General features: G+C 48.0%; 2 protein-coding genes across 2 annotated transcripts in view; one reads left to right on the top strand and one right to left on the bottom strand.

Moving 5' to 3' along the window:
• The window catches only part of LOC140487203 (uncharacterized), a 57,671-nt gene that overhangs the window by 1,826 nt on the left and 29,577 nt on the right, over positions 1-26,268 (top strand). Inside the window, 3 exon segments of the mRNA XM_072586855.1 lie at positions 857-2,709; positions 7,071-7,160; positions 11,357-11,365. Coding sequence (XP_072442956.1) covers positions 1,264-2,709; positions 7,071-7,160; positions 11,357-11,365 — 1,545 coding nt within the window. The 5' untranslated portion in view covers positions 857-1,263.
• LOC140487205 (uncharacterized) overlaps positions 1-26,268 on the bottom strand; it is a 49,170-nt gene that overhangs the window by 20,270 nt on the left and 2,632 nt on the right. The window contains exons 2-3 of the mRNA XM_072586858.1: positions 23,399-24,487; positions 16,937-17,493 (exon numbers count right to left, since the gene is read on the bottom strand). Of these exons, the coding sequence (XP_072442959.1) occupies positions 16,937-17,493; positions 23,399-23,699 (858 nt within the window). The 5' untranslated portion in view covers positions 23,700-24,487. The remainder of the gene's footprint in view (positions 1-16,936; positions 17,494-23,398; positions 24,488-26,268) is intronic.

Genomic DNA, 26,268 nt, shown 5'->3' with positions numbered 1-26,268 from the left:
GGACTGATTGGTGCGGCTATTCAATTGACAACGGTGCAGTTGGACGCAAGCTGAGCGCCCAGCAACTGTGACCGTCGTAGGGGTGGGAAGTAAAACCTGGAAGGTTTCTCCGTTCTCCGTTAATATTACATGCAAAGTGTCGTCCATTGTCTGAGCGAATGCACGCAGGTATACTGAAGCGGGGAATTATTTCCTTAAACAAAATCTTCATCGCAGTCTCAGCAGTAGTGTTAGGAGGAGGGTAGACTTCAATCCACTTCAAAAAGGTATCAACAATAAGCAAAACATATTTATAGCAACTCAACTCATTTCTCCAACTCAATGAAGTCCAGTTGAAGTGTCTCCAAGGGACCCGCCAGCAAGGGAGTTCTCGTAGAGAGCATGTTCTGCCCTGACTGGGAGCAGAAGAGTTTGACTGAAGTGTGTCGGTGTTAATGCCTTGATATCTCATTTTGCTTCCACGTTCCCGGGGTCATTAATCATTTTGTGTCTGGTCCTTCCTCAAGAAGCTGCATTGTAGCTGAATTGACACTTTTTTATTGCTTCCCAAAATCAGACCTGCTCACTCTCAGCAGGATCCCAGTGTTGTGAAAGATATTAACTTTCAGGTGGAGGTATCCAAAATTCAGAGAGATGTCAGTCTTGATGTTTTTGCTTTTTCTGCCCCTGTAAGATCCTGAATCAGCACCTTCAGGGGAATTAGTTACAGCGGGCTGAGAACAGAGGGGAAGGGAGAGTGGGATGGTGCTTTCAACATTGTGGAACAGCAAAAGAATATTCCACAGAAAGTAGAATTGCTTATTCTGAATTTCTACCCTGTACTGATAGTGATGACTTTTGTAATCTCTTTTTGCAGAGTATATGAAAATCTGAAGACTGAAGTTTCAAAATCAACGGACGAAGGGCTTATTCCCGAAACATTGACTCTCCTGTTCCTCGGATGCTGCCTGACCTGCTGTGCTTTTCCAGCGCCACATTTTTTGACTGACTCTCCAGTGTCTGCAGTCCTCACTTTGATGTCAATGTCTGACAGTCTCTGAATCCATCGGGACCACAACGATTTTTGACTGTGATTTCTGTGAGAGGGATCTACACTTTTTGGTTCCTGTTTGAGGACGTTTTCAGCATCAGTGGGACTGGACGAGAGATCCCACTGTTGCAGCGAACTGTGTGTGGAGCCTGAAACAGTTATACAGCCTGGGAAGGGGACTTCACGGCAGGGAGGGGCTCTACACGTGTTTGTGTGCAGCTGAAGCTGTGGCCATGGAGAAACCTGAGGAATCCCGCCCTGTGGAGGAACCGTGGAAGTGTGGTGACTGTGGGAAAGGCTACCATTTCCCGTCTGCCCTGGAGACTCATCGGCGCAGTCACACGGGGGAGAGGCCATTCCCCTGTACCGACTGCGGGAAGGCCTTCAGACATTCCTCTCACCTGTTGGCCCACCAGCAGGACCAAACGGGGGAAAGGCCCTTCAGCTGCCCAGAGTGCGGGAAGGCCTTTACCCAGGCCTCCACACTGCAGAGTCACCGGCGTATCCACACGGGGGAGAGGCCGTTCAGATGCCCAGAGTGTGGGAAGGCCTTTACCCAGGTCTCCACCCTGCTGAGGCACCAGCGTGTCCACACAGGGGAGAGGCCCTTCAGCTGCCCCGAGTGTGGGAAGGCCTTCAGTAATTCCTCCACCCTGCTGACCCACCAGCGGGTCCACACGGGGGAGAGGCCATTCAGCTGCCCAGAGTGTGGGAAGGCCTTTACCCAGGTCTCCACCCTATTGAGGCACCAGCGTGTCCACACGGGGGAGAGGCCCTTCAGCTGTCCTGAGTGCGGGAAGGCCTTCAGCGATTCCTCCACCCTGCGGAGTCACCAGCGTGTCCACAATGGGGAGAGGCCGTTCACCTGCTCTCAGTGCGGAAAGGGCTTCACCTGCTCCTCCAACCTGCGGAGCCACCAGCGTATCCACACGGGGGAGAGGCCCTTCAGCTGCCCTGAATGCAGGAAGGCCTTCAGTAATTCCTCCGCCCTGTTGAGGCACCAACATGTCCACACGGGGGAGAGGCCATTCACCTGCTCTCTGTGCGGGAAGGGCTTCACCTGCTCCTCCACCCTGCAGAGTCACCAGCGTATCCACACGGGGGAGAAACCCTTCAGCTGCTCTCAGTGCAGGAAGGCCTTTACCCACGTCTCCTCCCTGATGACCCACCAGCGTATACACACGGGGGAGAGGCCGTTCACCTGCTCTCAGTGCGGGAAGGGCTTCACCTGCTCCTTCAACCTGCAGACCCACCAGCGGGTCCACACGGGGGAGAGGCCCTTTAGCTGCCCCGAGTGTGGGAAGGCCTTTACCCAGGTTTCCACCCTGCTGAGGCACCAACGTGTCCACACGGGGGAGAGGCCCTTCAGCTGTGCCGAGTGCGGGAAGGCCTTCAGCAATTCCTCCACCCTGCTGATCCACCAGCGGGTCCACACGGGGGAGAGGCCATTCACCTGCTCTCAGTGCAGGAAGGGCTTCAGGTATACCTCCCATCTGCTGACCCACTGGCGGGTCCACACGGGAGAGAGGCCCTTCAGCTGCCCCGAGTGTGGGAAGGCTTTCAGCACATCTTCCACCCTGCTGAGGCACCAGCGGATCCACACGGGGGAGAGGCCGTTCACCTGCTCTCAGTGCGGGAAGGGCTTCACCTACTCCTGCAACCTGTGGAAGCACCAGCGAGTTCACGTGCCATCGCAGGGGGATTTGAGGAGTGACGGCCGAGTGCCATTATCGATTGGACTATCAACCAGGTTCCGGGGTCCGCCGGGTTCAAATCCTGCCACGACAGATGGCTGAATCGGTATTCGGTCAGAAATGTGGAGTTCGGAATCTAACAATGAGACCGTTTCAGGGAGGGGGTGGTGCGGGGGAGAAAGCCCCCATCTGATTCACTCTCTCCCTTGTTAGGGAAGGGAACCACCATTGGGGGAAAGGATTCACTCAATCGTTCCAGCTGCATCCTTTACCCGGTCTGGTCTACACGTGACTCCAGACCCACAGCAGTCTGGTTGACTCTACACTGCCCCTTCCTGGCAAATGAGCAGGGAGCCACTTACTTGGAGACAGGGTATGGGTTAAAATTGCTGAGTGAGGCAATACTTCCTCCGGGTTACGGCTGTAACAAGGATCCAATTACAAAGGGACAACTTGGTGCTGACCAATAGTAAAGACAGTGAGGGGGAGGTGGGACAGGGGAGGTGTGGTGTGTGCACTTTGACCTTGAGCTGTTCAAAAAGCAACTTCTTTTTCTCTGCCTTTTTGCTGGGGGAATCTGAAACTGTAACAAAGTTGGGTTGCAATAAAGGTTACCTGAACTTACTGCCGGGCTCAGACTCTCATTGAAAGCTTTGAGCTCCAAGAGGTTTTTGTTTTAAAGCTGCTCATTTCTTTCAGCCTCCTGCACTAAGTTTAGAACATGGAACATAGAACAGTACAGTGCAGAACAGGCCCTTCAGCCCTCGATGTTGCGCTGACCTGTGAACTATTCTCAGCTTGTCCCCCTACACTATCCCAAAATCAACCATGTGCTTATCTAAGGATTGTTTAAATCTCCCTAATGTGGCTGAGTTGACTACCTTAGCAGGGAGGGCATTCCATGCCCTTACCACTCTCTGCATAAAGAACTTGCCTCTGACATCTGTCTTAAATCTATCACCCCTCAATTTGTAGTTATGCCCCCTCGTACAAGCTGACGTCACCATCCTAGGAAAGAGTCTTTCACTGTCTACCCTATCTATATCTTATATGTCTCTATCAAATCCCCCCTTATCCGCCTTCTTTCCAATGAGAACAGACCCTCTCTCAGCCTTTCCTCATAAGACCCTCCCTCCAGACCAGGCAACAACCTGGTAAATCTCCTCTGCACCGTTTCCAATGCTTCCCACATCCTTCCTGAAATATGGGGGCCAGAACTATACAGGATATTCCAAATGTGGCCGCACCCGTGTTTGGTTTTGTTGCAGTGTGATATTGCGGTTCCAGAACTCAATCCCTCTACGAATGAAACCTAACACACCGTATGCCTTCTTCACAGCACTATTTACCTGAGTGGCAACTTTCAGGGATCTGTGCACATGGACTCCAAGATCACTGCCTTCCTGTTATTCTTCCCAAAGTGAATCACCTCACATTTAGCTGCATTGAACTCCATTTGCCTCCTCTCTGTCCAATTCTGCTAATCCATCCACCTATGCCTGTATCCAAGTCATTTATAAAAATGACAAACCGCAGTAGTCCCAAAACAGATCCTTGTGGCACACCACTAGTAACCAGACAACAGGCTGAATATTTTCCATAAACCACCACTCGCTCCTCTTAGTTCAAGTATCTGTAATAAGATTAACATTAGAACAACAGCAGGATTCAAAAACCCAACTGGACAGGGTCCACTCCTTTTCATGAGATTCCAGGATTCTCTCCTCGTCTTTCCCCACTTTTGATTGGTGCGGTCAATCAATTCTCAATGGTGCAGTTGGACCCAAGCTGAGCGCCCAGTGACTGTGACCGCCGTAGGGGTGGGAAGTAAAACCTGGAAGGGGCCATCCCAACGAGGTTGGAGACCTTTGCCAGTCCAGTTCTTGACGAGCACCAATGAACCAGGGTCTACCCGTGACGAGGCTGAAAGGGAGGGAACATCGCTCTAGGCCGCACGCTCCTGGGAGGTGAAAGGCACACATAACATTGGTTAAAGCAAGAACATAACCAATCATTGCTTCGGTCATGTGATGGACGTGGACTGAGAAGGGAGCCGAATCGTTCCAAGGGGTACGGAGGGGGTGACCAGAGAGACTCTCAGCTGGAGACAGTCGTGTCTTGCCCACAGACATGGATCACATCTGGAATAAGGCCACAGGGATTAGCATAACCAGGAGAGGCCAGACTCTGCCACTTATTTGGCAAGTTTAGTCTTGAGTCTGGTTAAAACATTCAACAAGGCCGGTCACCTGAGGATGATAAGCACCGTGCAGTTGCCGACAAATACAAAGCTGGGAACAGAGTTCTCCGTTAATATTACCTACAAAGTGTGGTCCATTGTCAGAGCTAATGCACGCAGGTATACTGAAGGGGGGAATTATTTCCTTAAACAAAACCTTCACCACAGTCTCAGCAGTAGTGTTAGGAGGAGGGTAGGCTTCAATCCACTTCGAAAAGACATCAGCAATAAGCAAAACATATTTATAGCAACTCAACTCATTTCTCCAACTCAATGAAGTCCAGTTGAAGTGTCTCCAAGGGACCCTCCAGCAAGGGAGCTCTCGTAGAGATACTTGAACTAAGAGGTGGGGGATCGCCTACTCACTGACCTGTTTGATCACGTACAACATCCTGATCGGGAATGCCACTGACTGAGTATCGATGCGATCTGGAACGATCTGAGATTATCCTGATGTCATCTGGTGCACCAGACCAGACGCTTTCAACGTGGAGTCGCTTGAGCGATGGAGTGAGCTGCCAGAGGAAGTGGTGGGTGCTGGTACGATGACAAGTTAAAAGGCTCCTGGACGGGCATCTGAATATGAAGGGTTCAGATGGGTCAGGGCCAAGTGATGGCAAAGACTGGAGTCATAGAGATGTGCAGCACAGAAACAGACCCTTCGGTCCAACTCGTCCTTGCTGACAAGAGAGCCAACCCAATTTAGTCCCAGCTGTCAGCACCCGGCCCATATAGGGGCCAAGTGATGGCAAATCTGACTAGATTAATTTAGGATATCTGGGCAGATTGGGCCAAAGGTTCTGTTTCTGCGCTGTGTGACTCTAATTGTCTTCAGTGAAAGCAGAAGTGTTGTTGTGAAGGCTGGACTTTCAGAGCATGTTTTGCCCTGACTGGATGCAGAAGAGTTTGTCTGAAGTGTGTCGGTGTTAATGCCTTGATGTCTCATTTTGCTCCCACTTTCTCGGGGTCATTAACCATTTTGTGTCTGGTCCTTCCTCAAGAAACTGCATTGCAGGTTCGCCCTGAATTGACACTTTTGTTTTGCTTCCCAAAATCAGACCTGCTCATTCTCAGCAGGATCCCAGTGTTGTGAAAGATATTAACTTTCAGGTGGAGGTATCCAAAATTCAGAGAGATGTCAGTCTTGATGTTTTTGCTTTTCAGCATCTTCAGGAGAGTGAGTTAGTTAGAGCAGAGTGAGAACAGAGGGGAAGGGACAGTGGGATGGTGCTTTTAATTTTGTGGAACAGCAAAAGAAAAGAATATTCCACAGAAAGTAGAATTGCTTGTTCTGAATTTCTACCCTGCACGGATAGTGATGACTTTTGTAATCTGTTTTTAACAGTGTATTTGAAGATCTGAAGACGGAAGCTTCAAAACCAACAGATGAAGGCCTTACGCCCGAAACATTGACTCTCCTTTGATTCGGATGCTGCCTGACCTGCTGTGCTTTTCCAGTACCACACATTTTGACACTGACTCTCCAGCGTCTGCAGACCTCACTTTAACGTCAATGTCTGACAGTCGCTCAATCCATCGGGACAGGAAACAATTTTCAACTGAGTCTGAGAGAAGGAGCAAAGTGTTTTGGTTCCTGTTTGAGGATGTTTTCAGCATCAGTGGGACTGGATGAGAGACCCCACTGTTGCAGTGCACTGAGTGTGGAGCCTGAAACAGTTATACAGCCTGGGAAGGGGAATTCAGGGTGGGGAGGGGCTCCACACACGTTTGTGTGTAACTGAAGGTTCGGCCACGGAGTAACCCGAGGAATCCCACCCCATGGAGAAATGGTGGAAGTGTGGCGACTGCAGGAAAAGCTTCCGTGTCCCCTCTGTCCTGGAGACTCATCGGCGCAGCCACACCAGGGAGCGCCCGTTCTCCTGTCCCGTCTGCGGGAAGGGCTTCAGCACTTCCTCCACCCTGCTAACCCACCAGCGGATCCACACTGGAGAGACACCCTTCAGCTGGCCAGTGTGCAGGAAGGCCTTCAGTGATTCCTCCATCCTGCTGAGGCACCAGTGGGTCCACACGGGGGAAGAGGCCCTTCAGCTGCCCCAAGTGCAGGTAGAGATTTACCCAGGCCTCCAACCTGCTGACTCACCAGCAGATCCACACAGGAGAGAGGCCCTTCAGCTGCTCAGAGTGCGGGAAGGCTTTCACCAGCTCTACCAACCTCCGGAGGCACCAGGGAGTTCATGTACCATCACAGGTGGATTGAAGGCGCGATGGCTGAGTGCCATTATCGACTGGACTATCAACCCAGTTCCAGGGGCTCCCGGGTTTGAATCCCACTGCAGCAGATGGTGCGATACAGTGTATGGGTTGAAATTGCCGAGTGAGGCAATACTTCCTCCAGGTTAAGGCTGTACCAAGGATCCAATTACAAAGGGACAACTTGGTGGTGACCAATAGTATAGAAGTGAGGTGGGTTGGAGGGAGGGGGGGGACGGTGGGGTGCGCTTTGATCTTGAGCTGTTTAAAAAGCAGCTACTTTCTCTCTGCCTTTTTGCTGAGGAGGATTGAACTTGCCAACGTGAACCACACTTGGCAGAGAGAGGAAATTTCTCCGGATGGAATAGGTTGATGGAAGTCAACAATTGTCAGATTATTTCATGAAAATAACAGCTAGTATGGGGATCCCAGAAGAGGGGCGTCTTTAATGACACACAGAAACAAACCCTTCAGTCCAGGCCAACCAGATATCCTAAATTAATCAAGTGACCCATTTGCCAGCATTTGGCCCATATCCTTCTGAATGCTTCCTATTCATGTCTCCATCCAGATACATTTTTTTCTTCGGACAATACTTGGGTGAGAGCCAAGATATGCAATACCTCAATGTATAATAATGAAGCAGCTCATTTATTCTGAAACTATTTCAATTAGTTGGTCAATTGCCAAATAATAGCTGCATAACTGTTGTCAATATTGATACCCAGGAAAGCTATTTTGTTTAATATATTTCCTTTGTAAAGATCTTATCCAAATTATAAAATGATTGTATTTTCATATGAAATGAAATTTGCAGTGTTTTATTAAATGGTTGAAAGTAACTTTGCACTTAATTGCTCTGTTTGGGATTAAACATTGTGACTTTGCTAAAAGTGATCTTTCATAATATATGGTGAGTCTATTAACAAACGAATGTTGCCATTTGCTCTCAAGTTAGCTCAGATTCAATTTGAAATTCTTGAATGAGTTGAATAAGGGGTAAAAAGTAAATATTTATTGCACTTTTCTGAAATTCTCTGCACTGCCATTGTAGTTGGTTAAACAAAACATGTATCTCTCTTCATAACTTTGATATCACCACAAATCCTAGGAACCCCATCCAGGACAAACATATAAATAGAAAGTAGGAGACAACAGCTTCGCTTCACTTGGAGGTCACCACTGATGATGTTACCTAGCCAGGTAATGAAATGTCTGGATATCAAACCTACAGCTCAGCGAGCAAACTTGCACCCTAAACATTCTACTTTGCTGAAAGACTGCACAATCTGCAGGCAGTCAATACATGTAATATATTGTAAATTCCACTTTGAAAATAGATAATGGGCCCACTACGTTTTGGATGTGAGCATAAGTGGTATAGTAAGTAAGTTTGCTGATGACACCAAAATCGGAGGTGTTGTGGACAACGAAGGAGGTTACCTCAGATTACAATGGGATCTTGATCAGATGGGCCAATGGGCTGAGAAGTGGGAAATGGAATTTAATTTAGGTAAATGAGAGGTGCTGCACTTTGGGAAAGCAAATCCTAGCAGGACTTATACATTTAATGGTAAAGTCTTAGGGAGTGTTGCTGAACAAAGGGACCTTGGAGTGCAAGTTCATAACTCCTTGAAAGTGGAATTGCAGGTTGACAGGATAGTGAAGATGGTGTTTTGTATGCTTTCCTTTATTGGTCAGAATATTGAGTACAGGAGTTGGGAGGTCATGTTACTACTGTACAGTTGGAATATTGCGTGCAATTCTGGTTCCCTTCCGATCAGAAAGATGTTGTGAAACTTAAGGGTTCAGAAAAGATTTACAAGGATGTTGCCAAGACTGGAAGATTTGAACTATAGGGAGAGACAGAACAGGGTGGGGCTGTTTTCCCTGGAGCGTCAGAGACTGGGGGGTGATTTTCTATAGGATTATAAAATCATGAGGGGCATGGATAGGATAGAGAGACAAAGTCTTTTCCCTGGGGTGGGAGAGTCTAGAACTAGAGGGCAAAGGTTTACACCGAGAGGGGAAATATACGAAAGAGACCTAAAAGGCAACCTTTTCATTTAGAGGGTGGTACGTGTATGGAATGAGCTGCCAGAGGAAGTGGTGGAGGCTGGTACAATTACAACATTTAAAAGGCAACTGGAGGGATATGGGCCCCCTGCTGGAAGGTGGGACAAGATTGGGTTGGGATATCGTGCACAGGGATGTGCAGGTTAGGTGCATTAGTCAGGGGTAAATGTTGAGCAATAGGGGTAGGGGAATTGTGTGGGTGGGTTACCCTTCGGAGGATCAGTGTGTAGTCTTTGGGCCGAGTGGCCTGCTCCCACACTGTGGGGAGTCTCTGAAGGGGAAGGGATTTTTGTAAACTGTGCAAGGTAACGCAAGCGTAGTGCGGGGACCTGCTGTTGGCCTTGCCCCGCCTCTTGCTCCTCCCCTGTTGTTGAGCTGTCGAAAAAACAGCTACTCTTTCTCTGCCTTTTTGCTGGGGGCATCTGAAGCTGTAACAATGTTGGGACACAATAAAGGTTACCTGAACGTTCTGCCGGGCTCAGGCTCTCATTGAAAGCTTAGAGCTTCAAACGGTTTTTGTTTCTTGCAGCTTCCTGCATGTGTTTGCTCCTCATGTGTTTTTCAAATCTTTCTCCTCTCCCCTTAATTTGCAGCCTAATCTTGAAAGGACACATGCCGTTCACCTTATCTAGGCCCCTCATGGTTTTGGAAACCTCTATAAAGAGAATAAAGAACCCTACAGCACAGGAACAGGCCCTTCAGCCCTCCAAGGTTATGCTGATCGAGATACTCTATCTAAACCTGCCGCCTATTTTCTAAGGATCTGTATCCCTCTGCTCCTTGCCCATTCATGTATCTGTCTAGATACATCTTAAATGACACTATCGATCCCACCCCTACTGCCTCTGCTGGTGATGCATTCGAGGCGCCCACCACCCTCTCTGTAAAGAACTTTCCATGTATATCTCCCTCAAACCTTTCCCCTCTCACTTTGAACTCGTAACCCTGAGTAATTAAGTCTTCTCCTCTGGGAAAATAATTCTTCCTATCCACCCCGTTTACACCCCTCATGGTTTTTCGGCCTCGATCAGGAACCCCCCCCACCCCGCCTCGACCTCCTTATTTCCAGTGAAAATAATCCTAATTTACTCAACCTCTCCTCATAGCTAGCGCTCTCCATAACAGGCAACATCCTGGTGAACCCCCTCTGCACTCTCTCCAAACGTATCCACATCCTTTTGGAAATCTGGCGACCGGAATTGTATGCAGTATTCCAAATGCGCCAAACCAAAATCTTATATAACTTTAACATGACCTGCCAGCTCTTTTCCTCAATCCGTCCGATGATGGAACATGTGTTGTATGCTGCCTTGACCACTCTACTGACATGCATTTGCCACCTTCAGAGAACAATAGACCTGAACACCCAGCTCTCTCTGTACATCAATTTCCCCCAGGACCTTTCCATTTACTGTATAGCTCGCTCTTGAATTGCATCTTCCAAAATGCATCACCTCACATTTGTCTGGGTTGAACTCCATCTGTCATTTCTCTTCCCAACTCTCCTATCTATATTCTGCTGAAGCGTCTGACAGTCCCCTTCACTATCTGATTTTCCATCAATCTGAATGTCATCTGCAAACTTGCTAATGAGGCACTCGATACCTTCACCTTTCAACCTCCTGTGCTCCAGTGAAAAAAGTCCCAGCCTACCCACCAATAGGTGTGAATTCTGTCTTGGTCCCAATGTCGAGTCAGCCTGACATTTTTGATAGAAAAGCTATGCATTTAAATTACGTTCTTGAGAAAGTTACTGAAAACAGGTTCTGGGATTAACATACCAAAGAACAGAACTCCATTCTAAAAGATGGAAGATTTAATCTAAATTGTTTAATGTATCACATCTCCATGAACTGGACTCCGTTGGCTATAAATAGTCTAATCATGATCTTATTGTCCACAACCACCTGAAGCAGCAGCAGCACTTCAGAGTGCCAGAGATCCGGGTTCAATTCCCACCTCGGGCAACTGTCAGTGTGGAGTTTGCACATTCTCCCCGTGTCTGCGTGGGTTTCCTCCCACAGTCCAAAGATGTGCAGGTTAGGTGAAGTGGCCACGCTAATTTGCCTGTAGTGTTAGGTGAAGGGGTAAACGTTGGGGAATGAGTCTGGGAGGGTAGCTCTTCGAAGGGCTGGTTTGGGCTGAAGGGCCTGTTTCCACACTGTAAGTAATAAAATCTAAAATAAATCTAATCACTCTGAAATCTAGGGCTTCCAAACAAACCATGTTATGGCAGCAGCGGGAGGTGTGGATTATATTCACTAAAAACAGTTAAGCAGGTAGATAACACGTTCGAGTGGGAAGTGTGTATAACATGATCTCACAACTTCTATACTCAATGCTATTAGCAATGAAGGAAAGCAAACCAAACGCTGCCTTCACTACTCTGTTCACCTGAGACTCCAGCACTCCCAAGGTCTCTTTATTCTGCAAAACTCCCCTTAACTGTGTCAGTCCTGCCTGGATTGCTTGACCAAAATACAAACCTCTGATTTCTCTAAATTAAACTCCAACTGACACTCCTCGGCTCATCAGCCGATCCCATAAATTCTAATTTATAGTGAACTCTTTCCTCTCTTATTCCCTGGAAACCGAAAATCTCCATCCCACACTAACTCCCTCCATTTTCACTTTGCTTATAGCGGAAGAATGTAACTGAGAAACATATCAGCCATGATTGAATGGAATGAGCAGACCTGCTGGTCTAATTTCTGCTCCTGTGTCTTGTGGTCTCTTGCTGTCCTAGACACCGTGAGAGAGAATTGGGACCAGCATTGAACCGATCATGACTGGATATGGATCTACCTGCATCTTGGTGGATGGGCTGGGACTTTCACTGGATCAGAGGAGGAGGAGATGTGACCTTATCAAACTTTATAAAATCATGAGGAGAGAGACGAGGTGAACGACGGGTATCCTTCCCCTAGGGTTGGGGTTTCAAGATTAGGGAGCAAATTTTGATGGTGACAGGAGAAAGAAATTTTAAAAAGACTTGAAGGGCACAATTTTTTTTTATAGAGTGGTTCACGTGTGGACTAAATGTCTAGAGGAAGTGGTGGATGCAGATACAGTAACGATGTTTAAAAGACATTTGGATAAGTTCATGAATAGGAAAGGCTTGGAGGGATATGAGCCAAAACACTGGCAGGTGGGACTGGTTTAGTTTGAGAACATAGTCAGCATGGACTAGTTGGACTGAAGGGTCTGTTTCTGTAACTTGGTTCTATACTAGTCTTTAAACCATTTTCTTGCCTTCCCCATAAACATTCACATAAAAATCAGATGAACTCAGCCTTGAATATATTCAATGACCCCCTAACTGCAAGAAGACATCCCTACTTCTGAACTCAATTCCTCTTGCTAATACACCACTTGCCTTGCTCATTGCCTGCTGCACCTGTCTGACAACTGGCACAGAAGGACACTGATGCCCTTTGGAACATCCACGCATCATTCCTGATGAAGGGCTCGTGCCCCAAACTTCGACTGTCCTACTGCTCAGATGCCGCTTGACCTGCTGTGCTTTGTCAATTGTGGTCTTCTCTACATCGGGGAAACCGAGCGTAAACTTGGGGAACGGTTTGCTGAGCATCACAGCCGGGTCCGCAGAGGCTGAGCGGACTTCCCAGTCTCCACCCATTTTAATGCCCCTTCCCACTCCCCTTCTGACATGACTATCTTTGGCTTCCTCCATTACCACAACAAACCAAACCACAAATTGGAGGAACAAAATCTCATCTTGTCTGAGCAGTCAACAGCCCGGATGACTCAACACAGAGTTCTCCAATTTCAAATAATCTCCCATCCCATCCCCCAACTCACTTCCCAGCCCCTTCCACTCTTCCCTGCCAACTAGATTCCTTCCTCCCATTCACCAACCAGGTCGTACCAGGTTATGATGATAAGGCAGGAACAGGATACAGATTGAGGATGATCAGCCATTATCACAATGAATGGTGGTGCTGGCTCGAAGGGCATAACAGCCTACTCCTGCACCTATTGTCTATTGTACCCTCTACCTGTCTCCACCTATCCCCACTTCAATACCCTGCCCCCAGCACACCCTTGTTCCACAGTTCTCCCTATACCCACCCCCAGTCCTGAACAAGGGTTACACCAGATACCTCGACTTCTCCACCTCCTGATACTGCCTGGCTTGCTCTTCCAGTCTCCTGTCTATTTGCCAATTGAGACACAGGCCTGGACTAACTTTTCCAGAGTCTGTCCCCTCGCCGGATTCACTCCCATTCCTTTCAGTTGCTCCAAGTCAACACTTGAACCCCAGAATGAAACGTAAATGGAAAAGGGGGTGAGAAAAGAGAGTGCTGTACTCACATGTTGGATGGAGGAAAGAAGTTGCAGTCTGAGGTGAAGCTCAATCTTCATTCAGAGAGAGGAGGAGCAGGACCTTAAGAAGCTCATGCTCCAACTTCCACATTCACCAATAGGGGAGCTCCGAATGGCAGAAGGACAAGTCTCCCCCTGGTCCTCCAGTGCTCCTTATTCGTCCATCAAAAGTAGGTTTCGCAACTTTTCTGCCGACAGCGAGGAACATGCCCAATGTTTTGGTGACATTGGCAAACACGTGCCCTGCTTGTTGACACTGAGGAGTGTACACAACGTGCTCTGTAGCAATGCTGATGGTATTGACAGATTTTAAGTTTCCAAATACCTATCGGAGAACAAAAAGGGCAGAGCCATAATTCCCCCCCCAATGTGGCTCGATATTTGGCAATGTTTTTAAGCCTTTTCCTCAGTGTTGGGGGTGAGACTCACAACTAGAGGGAATAGGTTTAGGGTGAGGCCACAAAGATATAAAAGGTTCCTGAAGGGGCAACGTTTCCATGTGGAGGGTGGTGCAGGTATGGAATGAGCTGCCAGAGGAAGTGGAGGAGGCTGGTATAATTACAGCCTTTAAAAGGTATCTGGATGGGTATATGAATAGGAAGGGTTTAGAGGGATATAGCGCTGGCAAAGGGGACTAGATTAATTCAGGATATCTGGATTTTCCTAACGGCCGCCCTCCCGCCGCTTCCTCGCTCGAGCGACTTCTCCTCCCAACCGCCTTCACCCCCGCGTGACGTCTGCACGTGGGGGATGGGCGGGGCCGGGGGAGGGGGATGGGCGGGGACCGGGGTGAGGGGATGGGCGGGGTCAGGGTGGGGATGGGCGGGGTCAGGGTGGGGATGGGCGGGGCCCGGGGAGCCTCACCGTCACCAAGTCACAGCCACCTCGCGCTCCAACTGTTCATTCACAAAAACAAACTCTCCTGTCTCACTCTGCAGCTGCGGGGGGCGGGGACACTGCCACGTTTCGAGGAGCCCTGTCTACATTGGGAAAGCTCACGGCTCAATTTAAACAGATATTCCGACATCGAACGGAACGGCGTCATATCTGCATTTTTTTATGCTGGAATCCATTGCTTATTATTTTTTTTCTTAACCCCCCCCCCTCACTACGGTAGTGCTTATTTTTCCCCCAGCACCCATGGTGTGTGTGTGTGTGCAAATGTAAGACACAGTGAAAGACACAAAGTGCACGAATCTGCAAATAAAGAGGTTTAAATGGACAAGATTATATTTCAAAGGGATGTGAGCACATTCAAAGGGATATCTTCATATGTAAAATCACACAGTTATATCCAAATGAATCTACATTTCAAAGAGACGTTGCTCTATTTATAAGTAGAGACAATCGGTGTGAATTCTGTCTGTGTCCCAATGTTGAGTCAGACTGACATTTTTCTTAGAAAAGCTCTGCATTTAAACTACATTCTTGTGCTCCAGTGAATAAAGTCCCAGCCTCTCTCCTTATAACTCAAACCCTCCAGTCCTTACAACATCCTGGTAAATCTTTATTAAACCCTCTCTGATAGTATTCTTCCTATTACAGGGCCACCAGAACTGTACTCAGTCCTCTGCAAGTGGCCTCACCAACATCCTGTACAACCTCAACATGATGTCCCATCCCCGATACTCAATGGTGTGAACAATGAATGCTATGCTGCTAAATGCCTTCTTAACTGCCCTGGCTACCTGTGATGCAACTTCCAAAGAACCATGTACCTGAACACCACCCCCCCATGTCTGTCTGTTCTGTAACATGACCCAGGGCCCTATCATTATCTGGACAAGTGCTGCCCTTCCTTGTTTTAGCAAAATGCAACCCCTTGCTTGTATTAATACCTCTCACACATATGCTCCGACACACACACACACATTCCTCCTCCCCTCAATACTCTCACAGGCTTATACACCATCAAACTCACACTTTACCAACATGTACACACTCTCACGCACAAACTCACATGCACGCACACACAATTCTTTGTGGGGTGAATTTGTATTGGCAGAATTATATTTGCAGATACATTCAATTTTGGTCAAAAAGCACACAATGTCCAGGCAGTCAATCCATGTAATATTTTATGAATTCCTCCTTTGGAAATAGAACCAGTCTGATTCAAGGTTGGGGTACAGACAGACTCTGACCTCACACCTTTAATGCATGGTCTGAGCTGAGATGTTATCTTTTTCATAAAACCTTAAGTCATCTCAAGAAGGTGACTTAAAAGATGTTCTGGCAGTGACACATTAATGAACCAAAACCTGCACCCATTCTAAGAGATGAAAGGCTTAACAGCAATCTAGGCTTGTTCAATATATTCTATCAGTTGTATGATCTTTTGATATACGTTCTGTGTCTGCTCCACAGCTACCCGATAAAGGAGCAGCACTCAGAAAGCTAGTGCTTCCAAATAAACCTGTTGAACAATAACCTGGTATTGTGATTTTTTTTAAACTTTATCACCCCAGTCTAATACCAACCCCTCCATATCATTTCGACTGAACACAGCCCCCACCTCCTGGTGCTGCCAGGAAACTTGACAATGCTGATGAAACAACGCAGTACCTGAAAGATGTACAATTTCTAATGATACAAGCTACTCATTCACTGCTCCATCTGATACACGACATTGGAAACTCTGCAGAGGCTGAAAGACAGGAGCAGCTTTAAAACAAAAAACCTCTCGGAGCTCAAAGCTTTCAATGAGAGTCTGAGCCCGGCGGTAAGTTCAGGTAACCTTTATTGTGACCCGACTTTGTTACAGCTTCAGATTCCCCCAGCAAAAAGGCATCGACAAAGTAGCAGCTTTTTAAACAGTTCAAGATCAAAGCCCACACACACCCCACTGTCTTTACTATTGGTCAGCACCAAGTTGTCCCTTTGTAATTGGATCCTTGGTACAGCCGTAACCCGGAGGAAGTATTGCCTCACTCAGCAATTTTAACCCATACCCTGTCTCCAAGTAAGTTTCTCCCCGCTCATTTGCCAGGAAGGGGCAGTGTACAGTCAACCAGACTGCTGTGGGTCTGGAGTCAGGTGTAGGCCAGACCGGGTAAAGGATGCAGCTGGAACGACTGAGTGAATCCTTTCCCACAATGGTGGTTCCCTTCCCTAACAAGGGAGAGAGGGAATCAGATGGGGGCTTTCTCCCCTGCACCACCCCCTCCCTGAAACGGTCTCATGGTTAGATTCCGAACTCCACATTTCTGACCAAATACCAATTCCACCATCTGCCACAGTGGGATTCAAACCCAGGACTCCCCGGAACCGGGTTGATAGTCCAATCGATAATGGCACTCGGCCGTCACTCCTTCAATTCCCCTGCGATGGCACGTGAACTCGCTGGTGCTTCTGCAGATGGAAGGAGCGGGTGAAGCCCTTCCCGCACTGAGAGCAGGTGAATGGCCTCTCCCCCGTGTGGATCCGCTGGTGTCTCAGCAGGGTGGAGACCTGGGTAAAGGCCTTCCCACACTCGGGGCAGCTGAAGGGTCTCTCCCCCGTGTGCACTCGCTGGTGGGTCTGGAGGTTGGAGTAATTGCTGAAGGCCTTCCCGCACTCGGGGCAGCTGAAGGGCCTCGCCCCTGAGTGAACCCGTTGGTGCCTCAGCAGGTCGGAGGAATAGTTGAAGCCCTTCCCACACTCAGAGCAGCTGAACGGCCTCTCCCCCGTGTGGATTCGCCGGTGGGCCAACAGGGCAGAGAAAAACATGAAGGCCTTCCCACAATCGGGACAGCTGAAGGGCCTCTCCCCCGTGTGGTCCCGCTGGTGGGTCAGCAGGTGGGAGGAATGTCTGAAGGCCTTCCCGCAGTCGGTGCAGGGGAATGGCCTCTCCCCGGTGTGACTGCGCCGATGAGTCTCCAGGGCAGACGGGAAATGAAAGCCTTTCCCACAGTCGCCACACTTCCACCGTTTCTCCACGGGGCGGGATTCCTCAGGTTTCTCCATGGCCGAAGCTTCAGCTGCACATAAACCCTTTTCCAGCCCCTCCCTGCCGTGAATTCCTCTTCCCAGGCCGTCCAACTGTTTCAGGCTCCACACTCAGTGGGTCAGACTGACGGTGAAAACATACTCAGTCAGGAACCAAAAAGCTTTGATCCCTCTCACAGAAATCACAGTCGTAAATCGTTGCGGTCCTGGTGGACTGAGTGACTGTCAGACATTGATGTTGAAGTGAGGACCGCAAATGCTGGAGAGTCAGTCGAAAAATGTGGCACTGGAAAAGCATGGGGATGTCAGACAGCATCTGAGGAGCAGGAGGGCCAATGTTTCTCATCTGTTGATTGAGAAACTTCTGCCATCAGATCTTCAAATACGCTGTAAAAATAGATTACAAAAGTCACCACTGTCAGTCCCAGGGTAGAAACTCTAAACAAGCAATTCTACTTTGTAGAATTTTCTTTTCTTTTGTTATTCTACAAAATTGAAAGCACCATCCCACTCTCTCCCCTCCCCCCCCCCACTCTGTTCTCACTCCGCTCTAACTAATTCTCCTGAAAGTGCTGATTCAGGATCTTACAAGGGCAGAAAAAGCAAAAACGTCAAGACTGACATCTCAGAACAAGAGGGCATAGGTTTAGGGTGAGAAAGAAACAAAAGAGATCTGAGGGGCAACCTTTTCACACAGAGGGTAGGACATGTATGGAATGAGCTGCAGGAGGAAGTGGTGGAGGCTGGTACAATTACAAGATTTAAAAGCCATCTGGACGGGTATATGAATGGGAAGGGTTTGGAGGGATATGGGCCAGATGCTGGCAGATGGGACTAGACTGGGATGGGATATCTGGTCGGCATGGACGGGTTGGACCGAAGGGTCTCTTTCCATGCTGTATATCTCTCTGACTAGTTGGACTTAAGGGTCTGTTTCTGTGCTGTTTGACTCTGGAACTGTTCTGTACTGGTCTTGAAACCATGCTCTTGCCTTCCCCCACAAACATCCACTTCTTTGTTCTTCAAAAATCAGATGAACTCAGCCTTGAATATATTCAATGACCCCCTAACTGCAGGAAGACCTCCCCACTTCTGAACTCAATTCCTCTTGCTAATACACCACTTGCCTTGCTGATTGTTTGCTGCACCTGTCTGACAACTGGCAGTGACTGGTGTAGGAGGACGCTGAGGCTCCTTTGTCTATCCACACATCATTCCTGATGAAGGGCTCGTGCCCAAAAAGTCAACTGTCCTGCTCCTCGGACGCTGCCTAACCTACCGTGCTCTTCCAGTACCACACTTTTTGACCCTGATCTCCAGCATCTGCAGTTCTCACTTTCTCCACATCCAATTACATCTCCATTTAAACAATGCACTTCCTTTCTACTTTTTTTCCCAAAACAAAGGCTATAACTTCATATTGTGGTACTGCATTTGCCATGTGTTTGCCAGTTGTGGTCTTCTCTATATCGGGGAGAGTGAGCACAAACCTGGGAAATGGTTCACTGAGCATCATATCCAGGTCCACAGAGCCGACCAGAGTTCCCAGTCACCACCCATTTCAATTCCCCTTCCCACCCCCTTTCTGACATGACCATCTTTGGCCTCCTCTATTGCCACAATGAATCAAACCACAAATTGGAGGAACAACATCTCATCTTAATAGGGAAGGAAGTAAGCAATAAATAATAGATCCCTACAGAGTGCTCAGGAACAAAGGGACCTTACTGTCCAAGTTCAGAGATCCCCAAAGGTATCAGTAAAGGTAAAACAGGGGATGAGGAAGGCATAGATTTGTACTTTTTCGCACAGAGGGTGGTGAGTGTGTGCAATGAGCTGCGAGAGGAAGTGGTGGAGGCTGGCACAAATACAACTTTTAAAGAGCAGCTGGATGGGTACGTGAATGGGAAGGGTTTAGAGGGATATGGGCTGCTCGTATCATTCATTTGTAAATCCCAGAATTTCCTGAAAGACATCTTCTTGAGATAACTCAAGGTTTTATAACAAAATGTGACAGCTCAGCTCTGACAATGCATTAAAGGTGTGAGGTCAGAGTCTGTCTGTAACACAATCTTGAGTCAGACTGGTTCTATTTCCAAAGTGGAATTTACAAAACATTACATGGATCAGCCTGCATATTGTGCATTTTTGAGAAAAATAGAATGTCTCTGCAAATATAATTCTGCAAATACAAATTCACCCCCATGGATGTATATGTGTGTGAATGAGACAGAGAAAAGTCTATTTTGTGCTGTATATCTCTATGTCGACTTGATAACAGATGCTTTAATTCTGCTGGTGTAAATATTGTTGTAAATCATAGCTGGGTATGAATAGTTAGATGTTAGGGTGAGAGAGTGCCTCAAGAGGGGCACTATAAGAATCCTGGGAGAGCCCTATTTCTGGTTTACTTCCTCATGAACAAACATTAAGCACGAGCATTTATTTATTTCTAATTTTGTTCTGTTTTTCTTGTTTGATTCCCAGCTAGGACTACACTCTGTGTCTGGATGGTTGACAGGCTGGGAGACTGTGGCTTGGGTCTTGATTGACTGAATGTTTTAGTGTTCCAGAAGGTGTGGGGGGTGGGGAGGTCAAGGCTTCAGCAGAAATCCAGCAGAGCAGAGAACAGACCAATATCTTATTCTGTGGAAAACTGAAATCCGAGCTGATTGTGGCTGATATATCCATTGGCTCAGCTCTTTCTCCCTGCATTATCCCAACTACCCTTAACTCCCTGACCATGAAAACCCATCCATTGTGTCTTGAATATACTTAATGAAGATGCCTCTACTGCTTCCTTGGGCAGAGAATTCCATAGATTGACTATTCTCTAGGAAAAGCAGTTCCTCCTCATCTGTCCTAGGTGGCACAGTGAGTAGCACTGCTGCGTCACAGCGCCAGAGACCCAAGTTCAATTCCTGCCTCGGGCAACTGTCTGTGTGGGTTTCCTCCGGGTGCTCTGGTTTCCTCCCACACTCCAAAGATGTGCAGGTTAGGTGAATTGGCCACGCTAAATTGCGTGTAGGGTCAGGTGAAGGGGTAAATGTTGGGGAGTGGGTCTGGGAGGGTTGCTCTTCAGAGGGTTGTTGGGGGTAGTGCATCCACCACTACCTCTGGACATTCATCCCATACATGAACCACTCTCTGTTTATGAAAACCTTTTCCCGAATCGGTCCACGCCGTGCATTCACTTGCAGCAACCGAAAGGAAATGGAAGTCAAAGACTGAATCCAAGAATGGGGGGGAAAAACAGGAAAAGGAGTTGGGAAGAGAGTGCCCTACTCACAGATGGTTGACAGAGTAAAGAGGTTGCAGTCTGGAGCAAACTCAATCTTCATTCAGAGACAGAGCAGCAGCAGCTCTCGAAGCTCGTGTTCCAACTTCCGCATTCAGACAATAGGAAGGCTCTGATTGGCAGGAGGACCAGTCACCTTCCGGTCCTCCAAGGCTTCCGATTGGTCCACCAAAAGAAAGTCGCGAGACGTGTGCCTTGTGTGCAGTGAGGAGCACGCGCAGTCTGCTCTCTGGCGATGAGGCTGTAACTGACAGGATTGAAGTGTCTGAATGTCAAGAGAAGTTAAAAAGGGGAGATGCATCATTTTTCCCCCCCTGTGATATTTACCTTTCCTACACGCCCCATTACTTTATAAATCGAAATAAGGTCACCCGACAACTTGTGGTCGTCGATAGGGCGACCAGAAGTGTACTCAGTACTCTACACATGGTCTCAACCAATATCCTGTCCAACCTCAACGTGATGTCCCAACTCCTGCACTGAACGGTGTGAACAATGAAGGAAAGTGTGCTAAATGCCTCTTTCACCACCCTGTCTACCAATGATGCAACTTCCAAAGAACTATGTCCCCGACTTGGAGATGCCGGTGTTGGACTGGGGTGGATGAAGTTAAAATTCACACCACACCAGCTGATACTCCAACAGGCTCATTTGCAAGCATTAGCTTTTGGAGTACTGCTCCTTCATCAGGTGGTTGTGTCTTATGATCCTGTTCCACAAACATCCCATGAAGGAGCAGTGCTCCAAAAGCTTGTGTTTCCAAATAAACCAGTTGGACAATAACCTGGTGTTGAGAGATTTTTAACTTTATGTACCTGAACCCCTCAACGCCCCCCCCCCCCCCCCATGAATCTGTTCTACATGACGATGCAGGGCCCTACCATTAATGGTACAAGTCCTGCCCTTCCTTCTTTTAGCAAAATGCAACCCCTTTCCTTTATCTCTCGCTCTCTCAGACACACACACACCCTAACACTCACACCATCTCACAGGCTTATACACCATCTCACACACACACACACTCGTGCAGATACAATCACACATAAGTCAATGGGGTGAATTTCCATTTGCAGAATTATATTTGCAGATATATTCAATTTTGCTCAAAATCATACAAACTGCAGACAGTCAATCCATGTAATATTTTATGAATTCCTACTTTGGTTCGGAGAACCAGTCTGATTCAAGATTGGGATTCAGACACTTTTGTGCAGTATCTGAGCTGCAACGTCACCTATTTTTATAAAACCTTACATCATCTCGAGAAGGTGAATTAAAAGTAGTTCTGGGATTTACATATTAATGAACTGAAACCTGCAGCCCATACTAAAAGATGAAAGATTAATCTGCAATCTAGATTTGTTTAATATGTCCTGTCTGTTGCATGACACTGTGATCTTTTGCTATAAATTCTGTGTCTTATGACCTTGCTCCACAGCTACCTGATGAAGGGGCACCGCTCCGAAAGCTCGTGCTTACAAATAAACCTGTTGGACTATAACCTGGTGTTGTGTGATTTGTAACTTTCTCCACCCCAGTCCAACACCAGCACCTCCATATCGTTTCCAATGGACACAGCCCACACCTCCCAGTGCTGCCAGGAAACTGTACAATGACAATGGGATGATGGAGTACCTGCACTCCTGAAAAATTCACAATTTCTAACAATACTGGCTACTCATTCACTGCTGCAACCGATACATAACATTGGAAACATAGTACAGGAGGCTGTCAGAAATCAGCACAACAGGTCAGGCAGCATCCGAGGAGCAGGAAAATCAACGTTGCCCAAAAAATGTCGATTTTCCTGCTCTTCGGATGCTGCCTGACCTGCTGTGCTTTGCCAGCACCACTCTAAGCTCGACTCTGATCTCCAGCATCAGCAGTTCTCACTTTCACCTGTAAGAAATGAGCAGTTTTAAAACAAAAACCTGTTGCAGTTCAAAGCTCTCAATGAGAGTCTGAGCTGGCCTGAGCTCGGCAGGTAATCTTTATTGCGACCCAACTTTGATACAGCTTCACCAAAGAGCACACACCCCCTCCAACCCCTCACTTTCTTCATTATTGGTCATTACCCAGTTGACCCTTTGTAATTGGATCCTTGGTACAGCCTTAACCCGGAGAAAGTACTGCCTCACTCAGCATTTTCAACGTATCCCTGTTTCCAAGTAAGTTGGATGGGCAGTGTAGAGTCAATCATACTGCTGTGGGTCTGGAGTCACGTGTAGGCCAGACCGGGTAAAGGATGCAGCTGGGACGGTTGAGTGAATCCTCTCCCACAACGACAGTTTCTTTCCCTAAAAAAGAACGGAGTGAATCAGGGTGGGGGTTTTCTTCCACCCCCACCCCACCGACAATGGTTTCACCGTTAGATTCTGAACTCCAGATTTCTGACCAAATTTCAATTCCACCATCTGTCGTGGTGGGAATTGAACCCGGGATCCCTGGAACTGGGTTGATAGTCCAGTCAATAAATGGTACTCGGCCGTCATTCCTTCAATCGCCCTGCGATGGTACATGAACTCGCTGGTGGCTCCGCAGGTAGGAGGAGCAGGTGAAGGCCTTCCCGCACTCGGGGCAGCTGAAGGGCCTCTCCCCCGTGTGGACCCGCTGGTGCCTCAGCAGGTTAGAGGAATTGCTGAAGGCCTTCCCGCACTCGTTGCACGGGAACGGCCTCTCCCCGGTGTGGACCCGCCGGTGGGTCTGGAGGTTGGAGGAATGTCTGAAGGCCTTCCCGCAGTCGGTGCAGGGGAATGGCCTCTCCCCGGTGTGACTGCGCCGATGAGTCTCCGGGACAGACGGGGCACGAAAGCCAGTCCCACAGTCGCCACACTTCCACGGTTTCTCCACGGGGCGGGATTCCTCAGGTTTCTCCATGGCCAAAGCTTCAGCCACACACCAACGCGTGTGGAGCCCCTCCCCGCCGTAAATTCCTCTTCCCAGGCCCCACACTCAGTGCACTGCAACGGTAGGGTCTCTCATCCAGTCCCACTGATGCTGAAAACGTGCTCAAACAGGAACCAAAAGGCTTTGCTCCTTCTCACAGAATCATAGTCAAAAATCATTGTGTTCCTGATGGATTGAGTGACGAGGTAAAAACAATGACTGCAGATGCTGGAAACCAGATTCTGGATTAGTGGTGCTGGAAGAGCACAGCAGTTAGGGCAGCATCCAAGTAGCTTCGAAATCGACGTTTCGGGCAAAAGCCCTTCATCAGGAATAAAGGCAGTCAGCCTGAAGCGTGTAGAGATAAGCTAGAGGAGGGTGGGGGTGGGGAGAAAGTAGCATAGAATACAATGGGTGAGTGGGGGAGGGGATGAAGGTGATAGGTCAAGGAGGCTGTGGTAGCGAGTCTGTTTCACGACATGGTTGAAGAGCTTCAGGGCAGAGGAAATGACCTGGGAGTTGCAGTGGGAGAGGGACTCCCTGAGATTCTTGTAGAGAGAGAGGAGGAAAACTTCTTCAAGGCAGGCATCCTTGCAGTGACTGTCAGACACTGACGTCAAAGTGAGGACAGCAGATGCTGGAGAGTCAGAGTCGAAAAGTGCAGTGCTGGAAAAGCACAGCAGGTCAGGCAGCATCGGAGGAGCAGGAGAGTCGATGTTTTGGGCATAAGCACTTCATGTGTTGATATTGAAACTTCCATCTTCAGATCTTCAAATACTCTGTAAAAAGAGATTACAAAGGTCATCACTGTCAGTGCAGGGTAGAAAACCTGAACAAGGAATTCTACTGTCTGTGGAATATTCTTTTCTTTTGTTATTCCACAAAATTGAAGGCACCATCCCACTCTCTCTCCCCCTCTGTTCTCACTCCATTCTAACTAATTCTCCTGAAGGTGCTGATTCAGGATCTTACAGGGGCAGATGAGCAAAAACATCAAGACTGACATCTCTCTGAATTTTGGATAACTCCACCTGAAAGTTAATATATTTCACAACATTGGGATCCTGCGGAGAGGTGAGCAGGTCTGATTTTGGGAAGCAAAAAAAAAATGAGATTGTGAGAATCCCCAGAGTGTGGGAGCAGGCCACTTGGCACAAAGACTCCACATTGACCCTCCAAAGGTAACCCACCCACACTCATTCCCTTACCCCTATTGCTCAACATTTATCCCCTGATTAATGCACCTAACCTGCACATCCCTGGGCACTATGTAATTGAGCACAGTCAATCCAACCATACCTGGACATACTTAAAAATCACACAACACCGAGTGAGTGTTCAATGGGTTATTTGGAAGCACTCGCTTTTGGAGCGCTGATCCTTCATCAGGTGGTTGTGGAGAATAAGATCAAAAGACACCGAATTTATAGAAATCCAGCAGAGCTGAGAACAGACTAACATCTCGATGCCTTTTAAAAGTTGTAATTCTACCAGTCTCCACCACTTCCTCTGGTAGTTTGGTCTATACATGCACCACCCTCTGTGTGAAAAGGTTGCCCCTCAGGTCCCTTTCAAATCATTCCCCTCTCACCTCAAATGGATGCCCTCTAGTTTTGGACTCCCCTACCCTGGGGAAACGACTTTAAGTACTCACCCTATCCATGCCCCTCACAAACGTCTATAAAATCACCATGCAGCCTCCGATGCTCCAGGGTAAATATTCCCAGCCTATTCAGCCTCTCCATGTAGCTCAAACCCTCAAAATCTGGCAACAGCCTTGTCAATCTTTCGAAGTATCACACGTGTTTCCTACAGCAGGGAGACCAGAACTGAACACAGTATTCCCAAAAGTGGCCTGACCAATGCCCTGCACATCCACAACTTAACCTCCCAACTCCTGTACTCTCTGCTCTGACCAATAAAGGCCAGCATACCAAACGCCTTCTTCACTATCCTGCCTACCTGCGACTCCAATTTCAAGGAACTACAGTCCAAGGTCTCCTTGCTCTACAACACTCGCCTTAACTGTGTCAGTCCTGGCTGGATTCACTTCTCCTTATCAACAGCTCAAGACCAGGAGCCTGGAACATTGGAGGTCCTTTTCATGTATGGAGTTGTTTTTCTCATTCCTTGACTCTTGATATGGTAGTTTACTGGCCTTGTAAGTCTGCTGTTAGGTCGGTTTAACTTGACATTTTTTTTCTGCCTGTCTGCAAAGTCAGGCCCTGACTTCTTTGTTACCCTATGCTTTTATAGATTTCACAATAAATGTTAATTTTCCATTACACCAGCTGGGTACCTTTTAAATGCTGTAATTGTACCAGCTACCACCACTTCCTCTGGCAGCTCATTCCTTGCACGCACCACCCTCTGAATGGAGGAGTTGCCCCTTTTAAATCTCACCCTCACCCTGACACTACGACCCATCTAGGGAAAAGATCTTGTCTATTTACCCTCTCCATGCCCCTCCTGATTTTATAAATGTTTGTAGGGTCACCCCTCAGCCTCTGGTGCTCGAGAGAAAACAGCCCCAGCCTGTTCAGCTCAAACCCTGACAACA

This window comes from Chiloscyllium punctatum, chromosome 16 (genome assembly GCF_047496795.1).
Source record: "Chiloscyllium punctatum isolate Juve2018m chromosome 16, sChiPun1.3, whole genome shotgun sequence".
NCBI classification, from domain to species: Eukaryota; Metazoa; Chordata; class Chondrichthyes; order Orectolobiformes; family Hemiscylliidae; genus Chiloscyllium; species Chiloscyllium punctatum.
This window is presented reverse-complemented; position numbering and strand designations above follow the sequence as displayed.